This window comes from Sorex fumeus, unplaced genomic scaffold (genome assembly GCF_029834395.1).
Source record: "Sorex fumeus unplaced genomic scaffold, SorFum_2.1 ptg000078l, whole genome shotgun sequence".
NCBI lineage: Eukaryota > Metazoa > Chordata > Mammalia > Eulipotyphla > Soricidae > Sorex > Sorex fumeus.
Genome location: NW_026606135.1, coordinates 2,153,345 through 2,173,558, shown reverse-complemented (window position 1 = coordinate 2,173,558; position 20,214 = coordinate 2,153,345). Strand labels below are relative to the sequence as shown.

Below are 20,214 nucleotides of genomic sequence, written 5' to 3'. Positions count from 1 at the left end.
GGAATATGTGTGGATAGGGCCTGCTCGAGCAAATAGATGAATAACGAGAGGACCGTGACCATTCTGTATGTTTTCTGCTTCTTGAGACTGAGGACATGGAATATTTTACATACTTAGGCAGACAAGAGAGAACATATTTTTTTTACTGTCTTTTATAGATTCAGTAGAGGTCAGAATGCTTAAGTGCGTCAATCTTGACAAGCTGGGTGAGACTCCTGTCCCTCCCAATCTTCACAGGGTCAGCCTCCTCTACAGGGTAGAGAAAGAAGCCCAAAATGGTCCAGGAAAGAGGCTTTGGGTGCTTGCTAGGAGCTCTATTTTCACATGCTTGTGGTTGAGCCAGAAGACATATCCATGCTGTGTTTGCATGAGGAGTTAATAGAATCCTGTGCAAAGAACAGCACACTGAGCTCCTCCAGGCAGAGCGGCAGGCTCCTTACTCTCTGAACCTCACCTGTTAAAACAGAATGAGTTCATCTCATACTGACAAGGAAGAATATTTTGATAAATCAAAATGTTATACAGAACAGTTGTATTCCTGATGTGCATTTCATGATTCCAGTTTAATAAGAACATCTGTTTGGTATGCATGTGGACTTGCATATGTGATTGAAAACTTCTGGAAAGGAGGCATCTCAAACAATCTCTGCAAAATGACTTGGAAGGATAAATCGGTCATTTTCACTACTTCGCGCATTTTAAAAATGGGGTATGATGACGGGATGATTTTTAACTTCTATGGTTTTGGTATTCTTTCATATGAAGAGAAAAAACTTGCATTGTAAAATGTGCAAAAATTAAAAATAAAGTGGGAGGAGCTACAATATGTCAGCTCTGGTCCCCCAGATTCATAAATGGCTGATAACCTGTAAACTGTGAGGATCTTTACAGGTTCTGCTTGAAAACGCTCCATTGCTTCTACTTCTTTCAATCAGTTGGCTTTGCAATTGGATTCAGGAGGAAATAAGCAGCCATCAGATTGCATGAGATACAAAACAGGCAGTTGCATCTTAATCTCCCCTGCCTTCCAACAAGTTATTCATATTTTCAACAGTGTTCATGGGGGTCTTACCTTGTGCTGGTGACAGGGTAAGGTTCTGAGGACTGAAATAGACACAGCCCCTGATTTCATGAAGCCCCCTCAGCCCAGTGGAAGAAAGAGATAGACAATAAAACATAAACTGATAACTGTTCAAGTTGAGAAATGACAAGTTCTGTAAGATGGTATATAAAACAGTGGAAGAGAGAGCTGGTAGGGGTGGGTTGAGTTGGGGGTCACTGCCCAGGAGCAAGAAAGTCAGTTCTGTGGGTCCTAAGAAACATGGCAGCTCTGAACTGCCATGTCATTCAGCACAATAGACATGCCCCCCATACCCCAGAATCCTTTGTTTCAGATTCTGGATTCGCTTGCCTCAGGCAATGGTGAGACATAGCCTCCTAAGCCCCCCTCCCCATGTGTCACTTGACCTTCTTCCTCAGGGGAGGGGTGCCTGAGCCCAGAGCTGCCTGCAGAAACTAGAGCTTCTAACCTTGCTCGGGGCTGGTGCAGAGCAGCAGGAAATCAGATGTCTGTGTTCAAATGACGCTTGTAGCTAAGGCAGCCAGAGCTGCCCCCAGGGGATGGCATGTTTTGTGAGGAAAAAATTTCTCCAAGAACAATGTTTATAAAACCTCGTCTCAGCAATCATCCGGTGTGTCTGCCAGCTTCTAGCTTGCTTGTGTTCATGTTCATTTTCTTTTTCTCTCTGCAGGCTGTGGAGACCAACTTGGCTTCCAAGGACAGCCACTGGGTCTTTGTGAATGAGGTAAGAGCCCCAGGATGGTGACGGACGCAACCTGAACTGTGTCCGCTGTCCCCACAGGGAAGCCCAGAGTGGTTGCTCAAGTTCAGTTCTCCCTAGGGCAAAGTCCAGGGTTCTGCCAGGGGAAGACAAAAGGGAAGACAAAAGACTCTATTTGAATTGCCAAGATGCTTGTGTGGAACAGGGTGGAACCAGGAGAGGACAAGAGGCCAGAGTCCCATAAGGAAGTAAAAAAAAAAATGAAGGGAAGCTGTGTCAGGCACTGTCTGTGTGGGATGAAATGAGGCAGCCAGTCAGGGTCAAAGGTAGAAGAGATTAGGGTAGGTGAGAAAATGGGTTATAGAAGGGATAGGGGGGATGAGGCTGCCATGGAGGTGACATTCTTTTCAGGAGGCAGAAGGTGTGTGTATGTGCTGTGTGACTGAGAGAATGTATGTGGGTATGTGGTATGTATGTGGGAGTCCATTTGTAGGATAGTGCTGACTATGTTTCTTCACCGTGACCTGCCTGGCCTGCTCCTGTCACTGCCTTGAGTGGCCCTGACCTCCTTAGTGCTGCCTGCATTCTATCTGTGTGGCCTGTCACCATGCCCCAGCCTTCCCAGAGTACCCCAATACCTCATCCATTCATGCAGGGCTGACCCAGGTGACCTGTGTGATCCCAGTGTTCAGTGAAGAAGTCTGGCCGGAGATGTATTTCCTGGTGTATAGTGTTCATCAGGGGTATGTCCTTCAGCTGCTCCTAAACTTACCAATCAATTTCTGATGGCCTCCTTGTGGAAGATGCAAGGTTTATTATATATACCTAGCACATTTCTTATGTTTATTATGCATACCTAGGGATCACTCCTGGTTCTTCACTTTGGAATCATTCCTGGTGGTGCTCAGGGGACCATATGGGATGCTGGGAATTGAACCTGGATTGCCCACATGCAGGGCAAATGTCCAACCCACTGTGCTATCACTCCAGCCCCATAGATTATATATATATTTTTTATCATGTGTATTTCTTCCTTATCTTTTTGCTAGCCAATAATGGCTTATTTTAATAATTTTACAGCTGATATTGATAATAACTACTAGAAAGGCTTATTTTCCAAGGTTCTCCTCCATAAATTTACATCTTATTAACTTCATGTCAACACATACAGGCCAGCTAGGAGACATGCACATTAACTGCAATCTTGGATTACAGAAGTTCATGCTGTGTGTTAAGAGAAGGGACATAGTGGACTCATTGTGTTAGTCTGGGAGCGTTTCCCTTGCTTCTTGGGAAGTTTTGATCTTCTCCATGTCCTTCAAAGACCATGTCCTTTGGTTCAGAGAAAGGACACAGTCCGCATGCCTCTTAAGGAAAATGCCTGGTGCTGCACCAGTTTTTGGCAACTGATCACAGTGTCTGGAAAGTGCTTCTCTGTTGCCAGTCTTCAATAAGTGCCTCATTTTTTTGGTGAATGTGGAGGGGCTCCAAGCAGTGCTCAGGAGGCCTGGAGCCCCATTGGCAATTCTTAGCCAGCTTGGCGGTTCAGCTTAATGACCTGAGGATGTGATGCTGCTCAGGTCCTGTGGTACCCTGGATGACCTTCACCTCCCAGCTGGGCCACATCCCATGATGTTCAGGGAGCTTGCAGTGCTGGGAATTGAACTTAGATCAGGTACATGGTAGGTAGGCAACCTAATTGCTGTATTATCACTTGGCTCCAGTAAGTTTCATTTTTATATTGCTCCCTTGCTTCCTTTTTCTCCTGCATCCCAACTCACTTCCCGGATATTTTGCTTACCACCCTCTTCCCCCCCCTCCCCGCCTGCCCCTCCCCCACACACACCTGACTTCCTCTTCATTGGCAGGGTTCATTTCAGACTGATCTGTGGTCTGTGTGAGAAACCCTCTGGACATCCCCTGGGTACCTGGAACACAGGACTCTCTCATGCCACCAGAAGGAGTCAGGTGTGGACACACCTCTCCGAACTACACATGACCAGCCTTCCTGGGTAGAAGGGCTGTGTCCCCCTGTGGTCAGTGAGCAGTCAGAGCCAGCATGCTCTCAATGTGAAGGTCTCTGGACTAAGTGTGTCATCTACAGAAGTGATCCCAGCTTTCTTGCTTACTTTGTAGTGAGATTCTTCCTTTCTAGGATACAGGGACAATAGCTACCATTTATGAGTTAATGGAAATATAAGTCCTATTGTTATAGAAGTTCAGTTATTCCAGACTTTATCCAAATGCAGAGCCACAAAGTTTCCCAGTTATGTTCTGTGTTTCATTGGTGATGGTAAGAGTACCAAGTGATAAGGGGAAGGGCCAGATATTTGACTCCTATATAATCTCCAGAACTTTTTGGCTATCCAGGGCATTTGTTCTGCTACCTGAGCAGCTTTCTGATTCTCTGGAGGAACTGGGGTCCTTCAGAGGAGCTCAGTCTTTGACTCTTTCCTCTGAGTCATTCCCCTAGAAGGCCCTCTTCCAACCCTCAGTCCCCAGCCCACTTCTCTCATTTCTCAAAGATTTGGCCCTTCAATTTTCCTCTCTGTATTTATCTGTCTTAATGTATTTTTCTGGGTTCAATATAAATATTCAGGACACAAGTTTTTGTTTGCTTTCTTTTTTTAATTAAATGGTTTCCTTAATCCATCCACCCCTTCCATGTTGAACATTGGTGTTGCATATTACAGGCTGTTTTATCCAGCGAAGGAATTATAGGATGCAGAGAAAGACTCATGAGTCTGTGATTCTCACTGAGAGTTTCTACAAGTTTTTGGGATGCTCTGTGGGGACACTGGAAAGCAGATGTGGTTTGGGACATAAACTGTATTCTCATCAATTGAATGAGTTACACATTCACTTATAGGAAGGTAGGTAGTTCCCAGATAATGTGTGGAAACTAAAATGGACCATTAGTGAAGATAATTGCTGAGCCATGCATTTCTCTAGACAACCCAGATTTCCTATATCCCCAGCACATAATTGACATTTCAGAAGGTTGAGAAGAAGACAGGTGGATGCACCCAGGGCAAAGAATGCTGTTTTGATGAACACTTCCAAGTCTTTCTCTTAGAAAAGACAGAGGTGAGAAAGAAGGCCGAAGTTTGAGGGATGAGGGGCCCACTCTGGGCTGTTCATCAGATGATGCTAGTTCAGGACCAGCCACTTGGCTCAGGAGATGAGCTGGGTGGTTTCCCTGCCTCTTCAGCTGAACTGGATAACCTCTTATCCACAAGGTCTTAAGAAGATGCCAGGTGAGACAGTCTAGCCCAAGTGTCCTGAGTGTAGTCCGGAATCCAAGAGGCAAAACAGAATGCCCTCCCTGTATGAGTCCAGGCAGGAAATAGGTATCACATGATCAGGCATTTTGGGATTTAGGGAGAGGTGAAGAGGTTCATATATACATATTCTAGTCTCTTCCAGAACCAACTGCAGATCAAAGTGGAAGCATTGTACTTCTTTCTCTTTTTTCCATATTCAAAATTACTTTTATTATTTATTTATTTAAAAAATTTGTTTTTTTTTTAAATTGATTCACCATGATATACATACTTATAAAGCTGTTCACAATCAGGTTTCAGTCATAAATGATCCAACACTCATCCCTCCACCAGTGTCTATTTCGCACCAACAATTGCCTCAGTTTCCCTGCCCCCCCTCCTGCCCCACTGCCTGCCTTAATGGCCTCTATGGCTCTATATCAGGCACTTTTCTTCTATCCTTCCCCCCCTCTCCTGTCCTCCCCCTCCCCATTTCCTCCTTTCTCCCTCCCTCCCTCCCTCCCTCCCTCCCTCCCTCCCATGTTGTATTTGTTTCTTGACAGCTCCCATTGTTAGACCTGTTCTTCCAGATAACAGTAGCAAAGCGAGCTTTGATAGAAATGGTTCAAGACACTTAGCAAGTGATGCAGAAGTACACACAACTGCCACACTTAGGTTTACTCAGTGACTGAGGCTCTAATCTGTGACCTGCAGCTCAGCCAGGACATGGAAGGTGATGGGTACTAAGGAGGGAGGAGGCACAGGTGGCAGGTCCTTCTGCTTCTTCACCGGCATAGGTCCATGCCCCAGTGTCCCTTGTGCACTCCAGACCTTGCTTTGAGCTTCAGATCCAGAGATCCAGAGATCCAGATGGCTCTTGACTCATCCTCATGGAAAACTCATGTCCACCTCCAGCTCACTGCATTCTTCACGTCCTCCTAACCTTTTTCTTACTTGATCCTACTTCAACTCTCACCAGAGTACTTACCCTTCTAGTGCCTCCTTAGTAAAGAAGAGGCCACCTTAGCTCCCCTCATTAGGCTCCCCTTTGCAGAGCCCATCACAGATTAGTTAAGTGCACCTTCATTTAGCTCCCACTCTTCTCATTTCTCCATGGCTTGTGCTTAAAATCATATGGGTCACATCTTGTTTTCTTTGTTTCTTGTTTCCTTCCCTGGCTTCCTCCCCCACTCTACCAGGTTTTTTGTTTGTTCATTTGTTTGTTTGTTGCTTTTGGCCTGGCATGTTCTTCCTGAAACACTGTTAAGCACTTGACTTTTCTGCAGGGGCCTGCTGAAGACCACTACTACCCAAAGGTCTTCATTATTTCTCCTGTCACCCTGTACTCCCCACCCCAGCTGTGTTGTGATGAGAACTTGACCCACAGACTTGAAGAGTATATGTGTGAGAGCTAGGCATACTTTTTTTTTTTCCTTTTTGGGTCACACCCAGCGATGCACAGGGGTTACTCCTGGCTCTTCCCTCAGGAATCACTCCTGGCAGTGCACGGGGGACCATATGAAATACTGGGAATTGAACCTGGGTCAGCCGCGTGCAAGGCAAACGCCCTACCCACTATGCTATCGCTCCAGCCACTGGACAAACTTTCTATCCAGCTCCCTAGAGTCTCCAGCATGAGAGAATCATGCCTGGAGGCACCGCCTGGGTTCAGCCTCCTACTGCTGTGTCTGATTATTCCTTACCTTGACTTTGGAAAAGGGATTTTTCACCATGCAGATATTACATAAATTCACAGCGAGCTGTGATCTTGCTCTCTGAACAATAATTTCCGGCACCCCCTTTATTTTGCACCCCTCTCTTTTGCTTTACATCTGCAGTATGAGTTTCATTGGGTGGGTACAAGCTGTTTCTCAAGGCGCATGTGTGATAACAGGAGGCTAGAGAGGGATGAGGTTAGCTCGGCTTCAACTCACAGTCTTCAAATTGTGCTGGGGAACAAATGTTCTGCTAATTTGTAGGTGCTTGGTGTAAAAAGAACTCCGTGATCCCAAAGGGTGGATAACTTAGAATGAAACAGCAAGAAACAGTCGTCTCCTGTAGGCATCTTGGGTCTCTAATCCATGCCGTGCTTTCCAAGGATGAAGCAGTGAGCACCGTCTTCCACCTGTTTTGGCCTCGAGCACTCATGCTTCTCCACAGGTCACCTCTGCACTGGAATAGGTCCATGAAGGGGCTGGAGTGTCAGAACCGATAGAGTGGGACTTAGTACACATTCACCTTCAGGCTGTTCATGTGCTGCCTTCAGAGCCTTCTCTGCTCTCATGTCCCGAAGTCTATTATGATGTTATCCTAAAAGATTCCCAACACCCCAAGACGGGGTCATCCCGATATCTTCACCTCTTCACTCTCCACAGAAGATTTGTCTTCTGTCTGTGACCATTACCGCTTCTGTTAGTTCACCGCTGATGAACATTGCACAAAGGTACTTCCACTACTCACCTCGAGGACTTTAGTCATTAGCCCTATGCTAAGGCACTGATTAGAGAATACAAGAGGAAGACCAGGCATTGATTTGAATGTTGAGTTTAATAGCTTTAGGAAATCTCTATTTGGAACATAGAGAAACCTAGAACAGAAAAATTTTTCATTTTTCCCCTTCCTTTCATTGTAAAGATTCCAATTCTGTTGGGTTATTAAGTCCCTGTACCATTCACTGTCTGCAAATGTAATTTGGTGGAACTAAAAAACAATTACGTTTGTTGTGACAGATTCATTTGTTTTTTTCACAAGCCCCACTGAGGAATCCCTGAGGACCTGGACCACATGGTACCTATCTCTGCAGTCCAAACTGAGAGCCCAGACCAACACTAGGAGTTATCATTTGTCAGAGACACTCATTTTGAGCATCACTTTGTTGATTTTTTCACTTCCTTATGAAACATCCTTATTGAGGCTAAATTAATAGTGAATGAACACATACAATATATATACTTGACATGTATTTACCAATGAAATCATAACTGCAATGAAGATAGTAAACATGTCTGTTACCCAGAGTGTCTTTGTGGCCCTAACTTCTCCCACTCCCTAGGCATCTACTATTTCTGGCCATATTGATTACTTTGTTTTATAGAATCTTCTATAAATGGAATCATACAATATGTGCACATACTTTTTCATTTTTATTATGGTTTGGGTATTACCCTCCAAATCATTGTTCTGAGGTTAGGTTCATTCATATTACAAAGTATAGTAATTTTTCATTTTTACTGATATGTTTTTGATAATAGAGACACCATAAAATTCAATATCCATTATTTATTGACTGACATTTGGATTCTTCTGGATCTTTTCTGATTAAAAATAAGGCTGCAATGAATATTTGTATACAAGTCTCTGTGTAGACTTTGTCTGATTTTGTTTTTCTTGAGCATGTGTGTAAAAAGTGGAGTTTCTGGGTGCTAGTACATATATGTGTGTCTAAATTTTTTTTATTAGTAAAACACCAGTAACTTCTCTCCCTCCCTCTCTCCCTGTCCCCTTTCCTCCTTTCTTCCAAGTTGTACTTTAAAAGACTTTAAGTTGTACCACATTGTCCCAAGGACTTGGAATGGCCAGGGTTTTTGATCTTAGCCATTTAGTGGTGTACAATGGTGACTCATTATGATCATAATTTTCACTTCCTTAGTGACTAATGACACTGAGGATGTTTTCATGTTGTTATTCACCATAAATGATTCTTCCTTAGGAAGGAAGTTGAGCTAATTGATTTAAGACTTTTACTTATTTTTTTTATTGCTTTTTACTTCCACTCTAATTGATTTAATGGTACCCATCAAATGTGGTTTTGTTGTGTTTTCATTGTTATTGCTTCAAAATGCTCTGTTATCTTTTTGTGGGGGTTGGGAGGGCACTACCAAGAAATGCCTAGAAAATGTGGTCTGGAGCCACTCAGAGTCACAGGTGACCATTCTGGTCTGTGGTTCAGTGCTAGTGTCCAAGGAGGCAGTGCAACTCAGGTCCTGAGTTCAGGGGACAGGGGGTCATCAGAACCATCCCCATGGTGCTTGGGGCCTCGAGAGCTGCACCCAACAGTGCTTGGGGCTGTTGTGGTACTGAAGATAGAAGGGAGACAGGTTATATGCAAGTCATGTTCCACAACCCCTGTACTATCTCTGTGGCCCCTATGTTACTTTTTGATTTTTACTTTGCCCTAGGGGCTATTAAGAAGTATGCTATTTAGATTTCAAATATTTTGGTTTTTGTTTGTATTTTTTTCTCTCTCCCTGTCTCTCACTCCCTCCCCCCTTTCCCCACTTTATCTTCCCTCCCCCCACCCCTGTCTCCTTTCAAAAGAGGTAATTCTTCTAGTGGTGTTCAGGAACCTTCAGCTCCCTTCTCCTAATTCTTAGCCAGCTGGTCCAAAAGCTCAATATAAGGGTTCAAGAATGAAGTGCTACTCAGATTCTATGGTCACTCTGGAGGTACTCTGGGACCTCCAGGAGTTTACTCAGTGATATTCAGGACCATCTAATGCTGGAGAGCCAAAGGGTTGACCTGCACCCAAATAGCTATACTATCTTTCCAACAGCATATTTGGGAATTTTTAGAGATTTTTTCTTATTAATTTAAAATGGGCTGGAGCAATAGCACAGCGGGTAGGGCGTTCGCCTTGCATGCAGCCAACATGGCCGACCCGAGTTCGATTCCTCCGCCCCTCTCGGAGAGCCCGGCCAGCTACCGAGAGTATTTGATATGCCAGACACAGTAACAAGAAAGTCTCCAATGGAGACGTTACTGGGCCCGCTCAAGCAAATCGATGATCAATGGGAGGGCCTTTACCTTTTTACCTTAATTTAAAATTTAATTCTGCTGTCATAAAACAATTTATAATATTTGAATACTTTAAAATGTATTGAGGTTTATTGATAGTCTGGTATTATTTTTCTTAATACATGTTGTGTGTACTTGAAAAGGTTGCAGTTTGTTGTTGTGTGGAATATTCTATAAATGTCAGTTGGGTCAATTTAGGTGAAAGTGTTGTCTATGTCTTTTATATCCTTGATGATTTTTTTTGTCCTCCGAATCAATTACTGATAGAAAGGTATCAAAATATTCAACTTTAATGGTTTTCCCTTGCAGTTTTATTAGTTGTTGCCTAATATATTTTGAAGTTTTATCATAAGAGGCATAAATGTTGAATATTATTATGCCCTCTCGATTAATTGATCTGTTACCATTGTAACATGAGTGTTTTTCTCTTTGTTCTGAATGCTCTCAGCTCCAAAAATGTTTAATCTGATATTACAACAGCTATTAAAGATTCTTTTGAATAATGTTAGAATAATGTATCTTTTCCCTTTTTATGTATAATCTATTCATTTATTTATATATTTAGACTCTGTGAGATATAGTTACAAAGTTATCCATGATTGAGTTTCAATCACAAAGTGCTCCAAAATCATCCTTTAACCAGTGCACATTTCCCACCACCAATGTCCCCAATGTCCCCAGTTTTCCTCCCTCCTGCCCCCCTTGCCCACCCATGTAGCCTGCCTGTAGGGCAGACACACATCTCTCTCTCTCTCTCTCTCTCTCTTTCATTTTCCTTTTAGGCACAGTTGTTTGCAGTGTTGTTACTGAAAAGATATCATGCATATCAATTTACCACCTTTCAGCACTCAGTTCTTGTCAAGAGTGATCATTCCCAATTATCATTGTCATAGTGGTCCTTTCTCTATCTTAACTGCCTTCCCTGTCCCATTTCTTGGCAAGCTTCCTACCATGAACCAGTCCTTCTGGCCCTTGTTTACTTATCTTTTACTTAGTTAAGTAGTCTTCTTAAGGCCATTGATACTTGGGTCAATCTATTGTATTCCACTCTAGCACTTCTTTACTTTTTCATTGAATGGCTTAGATGTGATTACTGAGATGACTAGTAGAGGGTTCTGAAACTCAAGTTGAAAAACTGTGTCCAAGAGGAGACACCATTGTGTGTAGTGCTGCTCCCATGAGGATATGATAATCTAGGTATGAATGGCAAGAAGGAGTTGGGGGACCAAATATCCTGGTACTTTAGCTTGTAGTATTTAATTATACAGACAAGAAAATGAGGCTCAGGAAGATGAATTGACTTTTCATGTCATAAACAGTAAGTGATAGAGTCAGAATCTGAGGTAATGTATCAGCGACTCCAGATATAATAAATAAATACTCAAGTGCTACTCTTTCCCTCTCTTACCTTTATATTCACTCTCAATACTAAAGAAATGCCAAATACTTCATCTGGGGAACATAAAGTAACAAAATAGGAGACTAACACCCAAGAATGGCTGAGATTAATACCAGGAATTTTGCTCCATGGCTTGGAGGCTAGCCACACATGCTAGGGGAAAAGGGAGCTCAGATAGAGAAGGGAGCACCAAATAAAGGGTGTTGGGAGGATCCTCCCAGGATGGTAGAAGCATGCTGAAAGTAGACTATAGACCAAACATGATTGTCACCCATTGCCTCGTTTGCAAACCACAACACCCAAAAGAAGAGAGAGAACAAAGGGGAATGCCCTGCCACAGAGGCAGAGGGGGATGGGGGGGATGGGGGTGGGAGGGATACTGGCACTGGTGGAGGGATGGGTATTTGATCATTGTATAATTGAAACCCAAGCACAAAATTTGTAAGTCTACAACTGTACCTCATGGTGTCTCACTAATAAAAATTTTAAAAAAAGAATAGAAAAAATGAGAAAAAAATCTTATTAAAGGCTGGCAATATTGTACAGTGGATAAGGCGCTTACCTTGCATGCAACTGACTCTGGTTCTATTCTTGGCACTTCATATGGTCTCTTGAGCACAGGTAGGAGAGATCCCTGAGTGCTGAACATGAAGTTTGTTTCAACTTGAATGGAAATGAGTGGTCTTATGTTAATAAAGTTAGAAGGACAAGGTCAAACAGTGGATGCTCTCACTAATCTGTGGTGTCTAGAATAGCATAACAAAGGTGGGACTGAGGGGGATAATGGCTCTAGATCACAGAAATAATGATGTCAAAGAAAGAAGGAAATGGAAGAGGGAAGCAGGAAGAGAAAGTCTGCAAGAAATACAGAGATAGTGTAAAGGGTGAAGTATCCATGTATCTAGAACATGAGATCTCACATCACCATAAGCAAGGGGCCTACACTACCACAATTAGACTTAAAAATGCTACTGGCAGAAGACTAATATCGATGGCCATGGAAACCAGCGATTAAGAGGACTGACTACAAGTGTGTGGGGGACTAAGGGTAGGTAAGATAGAAGAAACCACTATGACAATAATATCTGGGAATTATAATGCTGAACAAGATCTGAGGTTTAAAAGTAGGTAAAAGGATATTTTTGATAACCTTTCAGTATCAATATTGTAAACCAAAATGCCCAAAAGGAGAGAGAGACAGAGAGAGACAGAGAGAGACAGGGAGAGACAGACAGACAGACAAACAAACAGAGACAGACAGAAAATAAAAGCACCTGCCATAGAGGCAGGAAGGGGGTGTGGGGTGTGGGTGATGGGAAGGAACCTGGGGACACTGGCGCTGGGAAATGTACACTGGTGGAAGGACGGGTGGTGAAATACTGTATGACTGAAATCCAATAATGAACAACTTTGTAAGGGTATATCTCACAGTGATTCAATAAAAAAAGTTTTTTTTAAAAAAGAAATGCCAAATACATGATGGAATTACAGCATGATCAAATACATGATTGAATACATAATTCAAACACGTGATTGAATCACACATGATTGAATTTATGTGCTCCACTCCAATATGGAAGTGGTAATACAATAAAATTTATAATTTATTATATTTAACTCTTGCCATCTTGAATATTAGTAAAGGTAAAGGTAAAGGTAAAGGCCCTCCCGTTGATCGTCGATTTGCTCGAGCGGGCCCAGTAACGTCTCCATTGGAGACTTTGTTGTTACTGTGTCTGGCATATCGAATACTCTCGGTAGCTTGCCGGGCTCTCCGAGAGGGGCGGAGGAATCGAACTCGGGTCGGCCATGTTGGCCGCGTGTAAGGCGAACGCCCTACCCGCTGTGCTATCGCTCCAGCCCAGCGGGTAGGGCGTTCGCCTTACAAGCGGCCAACATGGCCGACCCGAGTTCGAATATTAGTAGGTTGTTTTAAATTTTTTTTTATTTTTTTTATTAGTGAAACACCATGAGGTACAGTTATAGACTTATAAATTTTTGTGCTTGGGTTTCAGTTATACAATGATCAAGTACCTATCCCTCCATCAGTGCCCATCCTCCACCACCACGGGTCCCAGCATCCCTCCCACCCCCCATGTTTTAAAATTTTTTATGGAAAAAGTGAAATTACCTTGCAAGAACCCACACAAACAAGCCAACACATGTTATTTTAGTAATATCTAAAACTAGTAAGTCCTATTCACTGGAAATATACTTCCATTCATCAATCAGAATACATCTGTTTTCCTTTTTTCAGTCCCAAAGAAACCTGTGATATTTAGCATTTATTTTTACATATATATGGAGAAATAATTACTATATAATATACTTCTTCAGTATTTCTAAAATACAAATGGGAGATCCTTGCAGTTTCACCTAATAGTGAAAAAAAGACAGGTGATGGAAGACATCAATGTGTGTTGCAAAAGGAGATTCAGTGGGAATTTGAGCCAAATCTTAAAGGATGCATGAGTTTGAAATGAAGAGAATGAAAGGACTGGAGATTCGTCAAGATTAAAATAAAGGGGTTTCTTTTTGTTTTTTTGGGGGGGCACACCCAGAAGTGGTCAGGGATTATTCTTGGTTCTCTGCTCAGGGACCAGTCCTGAAAAGGTTGGGGAGACCATATGGAGTCTCAGGGCAAGGACCCTGCCCATTGTACTATCTCTCCAGCCCTCCCAAATAGAGTTTTAAGTGCTGGAATTTAGATGAATCTAGGCAATGAATCAAACTGTGTCCTCACTCTTTGTGCCTCTCATAAAGACAGCACGACTTTGGCAAAGTTATGTTACTTCCCTGAGCCTTATTTTCCTCATCTACTTGGTAGGTTTCCTTAGAGTCACTTCATAAGAAGCTGTGAATATTAATGAAACAGCTCACCAAAAGAGACACGAGGCATAGGGTCTGGGAAATAACAAGGACTTATAAAAGGTAGCTTTTTTTTAAAGTTAACAAATAATGAATGTCCTTTGGGACCATTTATCTTTGGAACTTAATCAGTTTCATCAACTGGTCGATACATGCCTTTATGAAGGGGAATAGGGGGTGGGAACACTGATTCAACGCTGTCTGGATAAACCTGAATTGCAGTATTTATAACAGTGTTTTGGTTTTGGTGGAACTCTGGCTCTTCCTTTCTCTTCCATTCAAACGCTTATGCATCTTTTACAACTCAGCTCAAATTACCACTGAGTCTCCTTTTTGGAATAGCTATTCATTTCCTCCATTACCTGTCCTCTTCCCAATACTCTAGAGAGCCAGAGAGCTCAGTCTGTGATTCTTAAGTATCGTATTTTTTTTAACAAAAGGATTTTATAGTATATTAGTACATTTTCTGCTATTTCTCACAGACAAAGGCAATCCCATCACACTATCCACATAACACTAGATGTTTACTGATGTTAACAAAAGTAACAAAAAGCAATAAAAACAAATATATTATCTTGTTACTATTTTTATAAGTTTCTTCAATGCTCCTGAGCTCCTTCCTTCATATTCTGTTTTTGCTACCAGGTAATTCATTAAAATTTTTATTATAGTAAAGATTTTATAACACACAGGCTTCAAACATGCAGCTGACATAATGCACTATGATTGCCACTAAAAATTAGCTTTCATTTCATGGCAAACTGTCATTCATTTGTTGAACATGTATTGGACACCTGTGAGACTTTCACAATGTTCACGAAATTGGATCATTGCCATCCTCATCCTCAGAGAGTTTATGGTTTCATTAGTATGAAATATTTGTGCCTGGGTCACTAAACTATAGCTAGGCAAAGATTTTAGGAGTCATTCTGGATTATCTGCAATTTGAAATTAACTTCAAACCCCCAGCAGACAGAAGAGCTCAAGCAAGACCCCTACCATTGCTGTGGAAAAAGGCTTTGTATATATATATTAGACATGAGTCGATTGTTCCCAACAAGTACATTGTCATTTTGCAGGGTTTTGACAGAAAAAATGCTTGGGAAAGGATGTGCTGTCACTTGGGGAGTTTTAAAAATAGCTTTAATCACCACGTGCAGCAAATGTATCTGAAAACTAAAGGTTTGTGTCTCTACCTTTTTGCATTCCTCTCCATTGCTCTTCCCACAAATATGTTCTGATGGATTCAGATGAACTCACGGCATTTGCCAGAAAGACCTTATTATCTGTGCTTTCTACCCTGTTATTACATCTCCTGTGCCAGGCTAGATAATCATCATGCACCACACAGAGAGGCAAGAAGCAAGTACGTATGCACACACATGCACAGGCATCCACGTGCACGTGTGTACACACACATGAGCGCACACAAACATTGCTTCTGTTGCTGCCCTCACGCAGCAAGGGGGCATCAGGTCCTTGCTCAAGTTGCTAAAGTGGGTTCTTTCAATGCTGGGACAGGGCAAGATAGAGGGTTAATAGAGACGAGAGAGTTGGAATCATAGTACTTCTTGAGAATTATTTTTAAGTGATGTTTGAGGGTTCTTGGAGACAGTAGATTCAGCTTCAGTTTTCTTTGCCATCGTCTGAAGCTAGAGGCTGTAATTTATGAGCACTGGGGCAGTCTATCTCATAGAGCTGGTTGAAAAGTCCCAAGTGTGGAGCCAGAACATTACTACAGCAGATAGGAATTTTACCTAGCACACAATTGACTTGGGTTTCATCCCCAGAATCCCATATGGTCCCCTGAATACTGCCAGGAGTTATCTCTGAGCGCAGAGCAAGGAATAAGCCCTGAGCACTGTTGGGTGTGGCCACAAAACAAAACAAAATGCCCCAAGTGAATAGTATGCTGTTTCAGGAAAGGGAGTGAAGATTCCTTTATGTCAGTCATCAGAAACTTGGATGCAGTTTCCCACAGCCCTGAAGACCAACTTGTCAACTGCTAGGATGAAGAGAGTGGAGGGTCCAGATGTTGCTAGCATCCTGCAGGACAGTCCTTAACACAGGGTGCAGAGTAAGTAAGGGCCCTGGTCAAGAATGGCTGAAGAGTCCACCTTGTCATGCAAATAGGGTCTGAATAGCCTTGTCACTGTCATCAGATCTCTGCTTATTTTCTGCTGGCATTGCAAAAATATTGAGCTGAGTGATGGCCTTTGAATCAAGGAAATGCACCTTGTTGAGTACTTACTGTGCTCCAGGCTAGCTCTGGGTGCATTTTAGACTTTATTTTGAAACAAATTAAATCTGTCCAAGAAATCCCATTTAAAGAGAGCGCAAGAAATGTAATTCCAGTTTTAATGGGAATCACTTTCTCCCTGTCTTCGTACAGGTTGTACAAAGATTCCTGGCTTTTACACTGTCAGTATCAATCCTAGGTAGGTCTCCATAGACTTAGAAAATTCCATCCCACTTTACTATATTTTTTCTTTTTTAATAATTTTTTTATTGAATCACCATGAGATAGTTACAAAGCTTCCATGTTTGAGTTTCAGTCATATAATGATTGAACACCCATCCCTCCACCACTGCACATTTTCCACCACCAATGTCCTCAGTATCCCCCCACCCCCATCCCTATCCTTCCCCTGCATCTATGGCAGATAATTTCCCCCATACTCTCTACTTTTGTGCATTATGGTTTGCAATACAGATACTGAGAGGTTATCATGTTTGGTCCTTTATCTACTTTCAGCACACATCTCCCATCCCGAATGATCCCTCCAACCATCATTGACTTAGTGATCCCTTCTCTATTCCAGCTGCCTTCTACCTCTGCTCATGAGCCAGGCTTCCAACTATGGAGCAGTCAACCAGGCCCTTGTCTGTACTGTCTTTGAGTGTCGGTCTAATATTATTTTATATTCCACAAATGAGTGCAGTTATTCTATGCCTGTCCCTCTCTTTCTGACTCATTTCACTTAGCATGATACTCTCCATGACCATCCATTTATAAGCAAATTTCATTACTTCATCTTTCCTAACAGCTGCATAGTATTCCATTGTGTAGATGTACCAAAGTTTCTTTAATCAGTGGTCTGTTCTCGGGCACTTGGGTTGTTTCCAGATTCTAGCTATTGTGAACAATACTGCAATGAACACACAGGTGCAGATGTCATTTCTACTGTGCTTTTTTTATTCGCAGAAGTGGTATTGCTGGGTCATATGAAAGCACAATTTTTAGTTTCTTAAGACATGCCCATATTATTCTCCAAAAAGGCTGGACCAGTTGACGTTCCCACCAACAATGAAACAAATTTCCTTTCTCCCCACATCCACACCAGCACTGGTTGTTCTTGTTTTTATTGATGTGTGCCAGTCTCTGTAGTGTGAAATGATATCTCATTGTTGTTTTGTTTTGCATATTCCTAATGGTTAGCAATGTAGAGCATTTTTTATGTGCCTTTTGGCCATTTGTATTTCTTTTTTGAGGAAGCTTCTGTTCGTTTCTTCTCCCCATTTTTCGATGGGGTTGGGTTTTTTTTCTTGTATAATTCTACTAGTGTCTTGTATAGTCTTGTACAACCTGGATATTAACCCCGTATCAGATGGGTATAGGGTAAATATTCTTTCTCATTCCATGGCCTCTCTCTGTATTTTGGTCACTGTTTCTTTTGAGGTGCAGAAGCTTCTTAGTTTAATGTATTCCCATTTGTATATGTTTGTTTCCACTTGGTCAATGGTGTTTCATCCTTAAAGATGCTTTTAGCTTTACTGTCATAGAGGGTTCTACCTACATTTTCCTTCATGTACCTTATGAATTTAGGTCTGATATTGAGGTCTTTAATACAATTTGATATTACTTTTGTGCCTGGTGTTAGATAGAGGTCAGAGTTCTTTTTTTTTTTTTTTTGCCGATAGCTGTTAGGTTATTCCAGCACTACTTGTTGAAGAGGCTTTTCTTCTTCCACTTCAGATTTCTTGCTCCTTTGTCAAAGATTAAGTGATCATATGATCATATATTTAAGAATCTGCGACAGTATATCCAACTCTGTTCCATTGGTCTGCGGGTCTGTTTCTAGTCCAATACCGTGCAGTTTTAATTACTACTGTTTTGTAGTACAATTTGAAGTTGGAGAAGGTGATTCCCCCCTCATATTCTTTTCCCCAAGGATTTCTTTAGCTATTTGTGGCGGATTATTGTTCCATATGAATTTCAGGAGTTTACTATTTCTTTGAATAACGTCATGGGTATCTTTATACAAATTGCATTAAATCTGTGTAGTGCTTTGAGAAGTGTTGCCATTTTGATAATGTTAATCCTCCCTATCCGTGAGCAGGGTATGTGTCTTTATTTCCTAGTGTCCTCTTTTATTTCTTAAAGTAGTGTTTTGTAATTTTCTTTGTATAGTTTCTTCACCTCTTTCATTAAGCTGATTCTGAAGAACTTGATTTTCTGAGGTACTATTATGAACGAGATTTTAAAAATATCTCTTTCTTCTCTTTCATTATTTGTATTTAGGAAAGCTGTGAACTTCTGGGTGTTGATTTTGTAGTTTGCCACTTTACTATACAAACCTATTGTTTCTAGGAGCTTTTTCATTGAGTCTTTAGGATTTTCTAAAGTAGTATCATGTAATCCGCAAATAGTGATAGCTTGACCTCTTCCTTTACTACCTGTATGCCCTTGATATCTTTTTCTTGCCTAACTGCTTTGGCAAGAACTTCCAGTCCCATATTGAATAGGAATGGCGAGAGTGAGCAACCTTGTCTTGTCCCCGATCTTAGAGGAAAGACTTTTAGTTTTTCCCTAGTGAGAAAGAAGCTTGCTGTGGATTTGTAGTGGTGGCTTTGACTATATTGAGTAACGTTCCCTCAGTGCCCATTTTGCTGAGAGTTTTCATTGTAAACAGGTGCTGGATATTGTCAAATGCTTTTTCTGCATCTATTGATATGATCATATGGTTTTTATCTTTTCTTTTATTGGTATGATGTTGATTCACTTGTGAATGTTAAACCATCCTTGCATCCCTGGGATGAATCCTACTTGGTCATGGTGCATGATCATTTTGATAAGTTATTGGATTCTGTTTGTTAGGATTTTGTTGAGGATCTCTGTGTCTGTGTTCATCAGGGTTATCAATCTGTATTTCTCTTTCTTTTGATATCTCTGTCTGCTTTTGGTATCAGGGTGATATTTGCTTCATAGAAACTGTTTGGAAGTGTTTCTAATTCTTCAATTTCCTGGAAAAGTTTAAAAACGATTGGGAGTAAGTCCTCTTTAAATATTTGGAACAATTCACTAGTGAATCCATCTGGGCCAGGAGTTTTGTTTTTGGGGAGACTTTTTTATTACCATTTCAATTTCCTTGATGTTGATAGGTCTGTTCAGGTACTCCAGATCTTCTTGGTTCTGCCTTGAGAGGCTATAGGACTCCAGGAATTTATCCATTTCCTCAAGATTTTCTTGTTTTGTGACATAAAGATTCTCAAAGTCATCTCTGATAATCCTTTGAATTTCTGTAGTTTCTGTTGTGTTGTCCCCCTTTTTCATTTCTGATTCTGTTTATTAGGGTCTTCTCTTTCATTTTCTTTGTGAGTCGTGATAGAAGTTTATGAATCTTGTTTATTTTCTCAAAGAACCAGCTCTTGGTTTCATTGATCTTTCAGATTGTTTTTTGGGCTTCTGTCTAGTTAATTTCTACTCTAAGTTTTTTTTTTTATTTCCTTCATCCTGCTCCTTTTGTTAGTCATTCTCGAAGCTCATAAGCTGTAAGGTTAGGCTACTTATGTAGGCTCACTTTTCCTTCCTGAAGAATGCTCGTCAAACTATAAACTGTCCTCTTGACACAGCTTTTGCTGTGTCTATAAGTTCTGGTAACTTGTGTCTTCATTCTCATTTGTATCCAGGAATTTTTGATTTTCTCTTTGATTTCCCCTCTAAGCCACTCATTGTTCAGTAGTAAGCTGTTTAATTTCCAGATGTGTGATTTGATTTTCTATTTATGTGTGGGATTCACTTCTATTTTCAGCACATCATGGTCTGAGAAGATCACTGATACAATCTGTGTCTTCTTAATTTTATGGAGGTATGTCTGTGGCCCAGCAT

The 20,214-nt window shown here is 41.5% G+C and overlaps 1 protein-coding gene across 2 annotated transcripts in view; it reads left to right on the top strand.

Annotated features, from left to right (window-relative positions):
- The window catches only part of GRID1 (glutamate ionotropic receptor delta type subunit 1), a 754,440-nt gene that overhangs the window by 457,828 nt on the left and 276,398 nt on the right, over positions 1-20,214 (top strand). For both annotated transcript variants that reach the window (XM_056130373.1, XM_056130374.1), the window contains exon 5: positions 1,752-1,805. In XM_056130373.1, the coding sequence (XP_055986348.1) occupies positions 1,752-1,805 (54 nt within the window). The remainder of the gene's footprint in view (positions 1-1,751; positions 1,806-20,214) is intronic.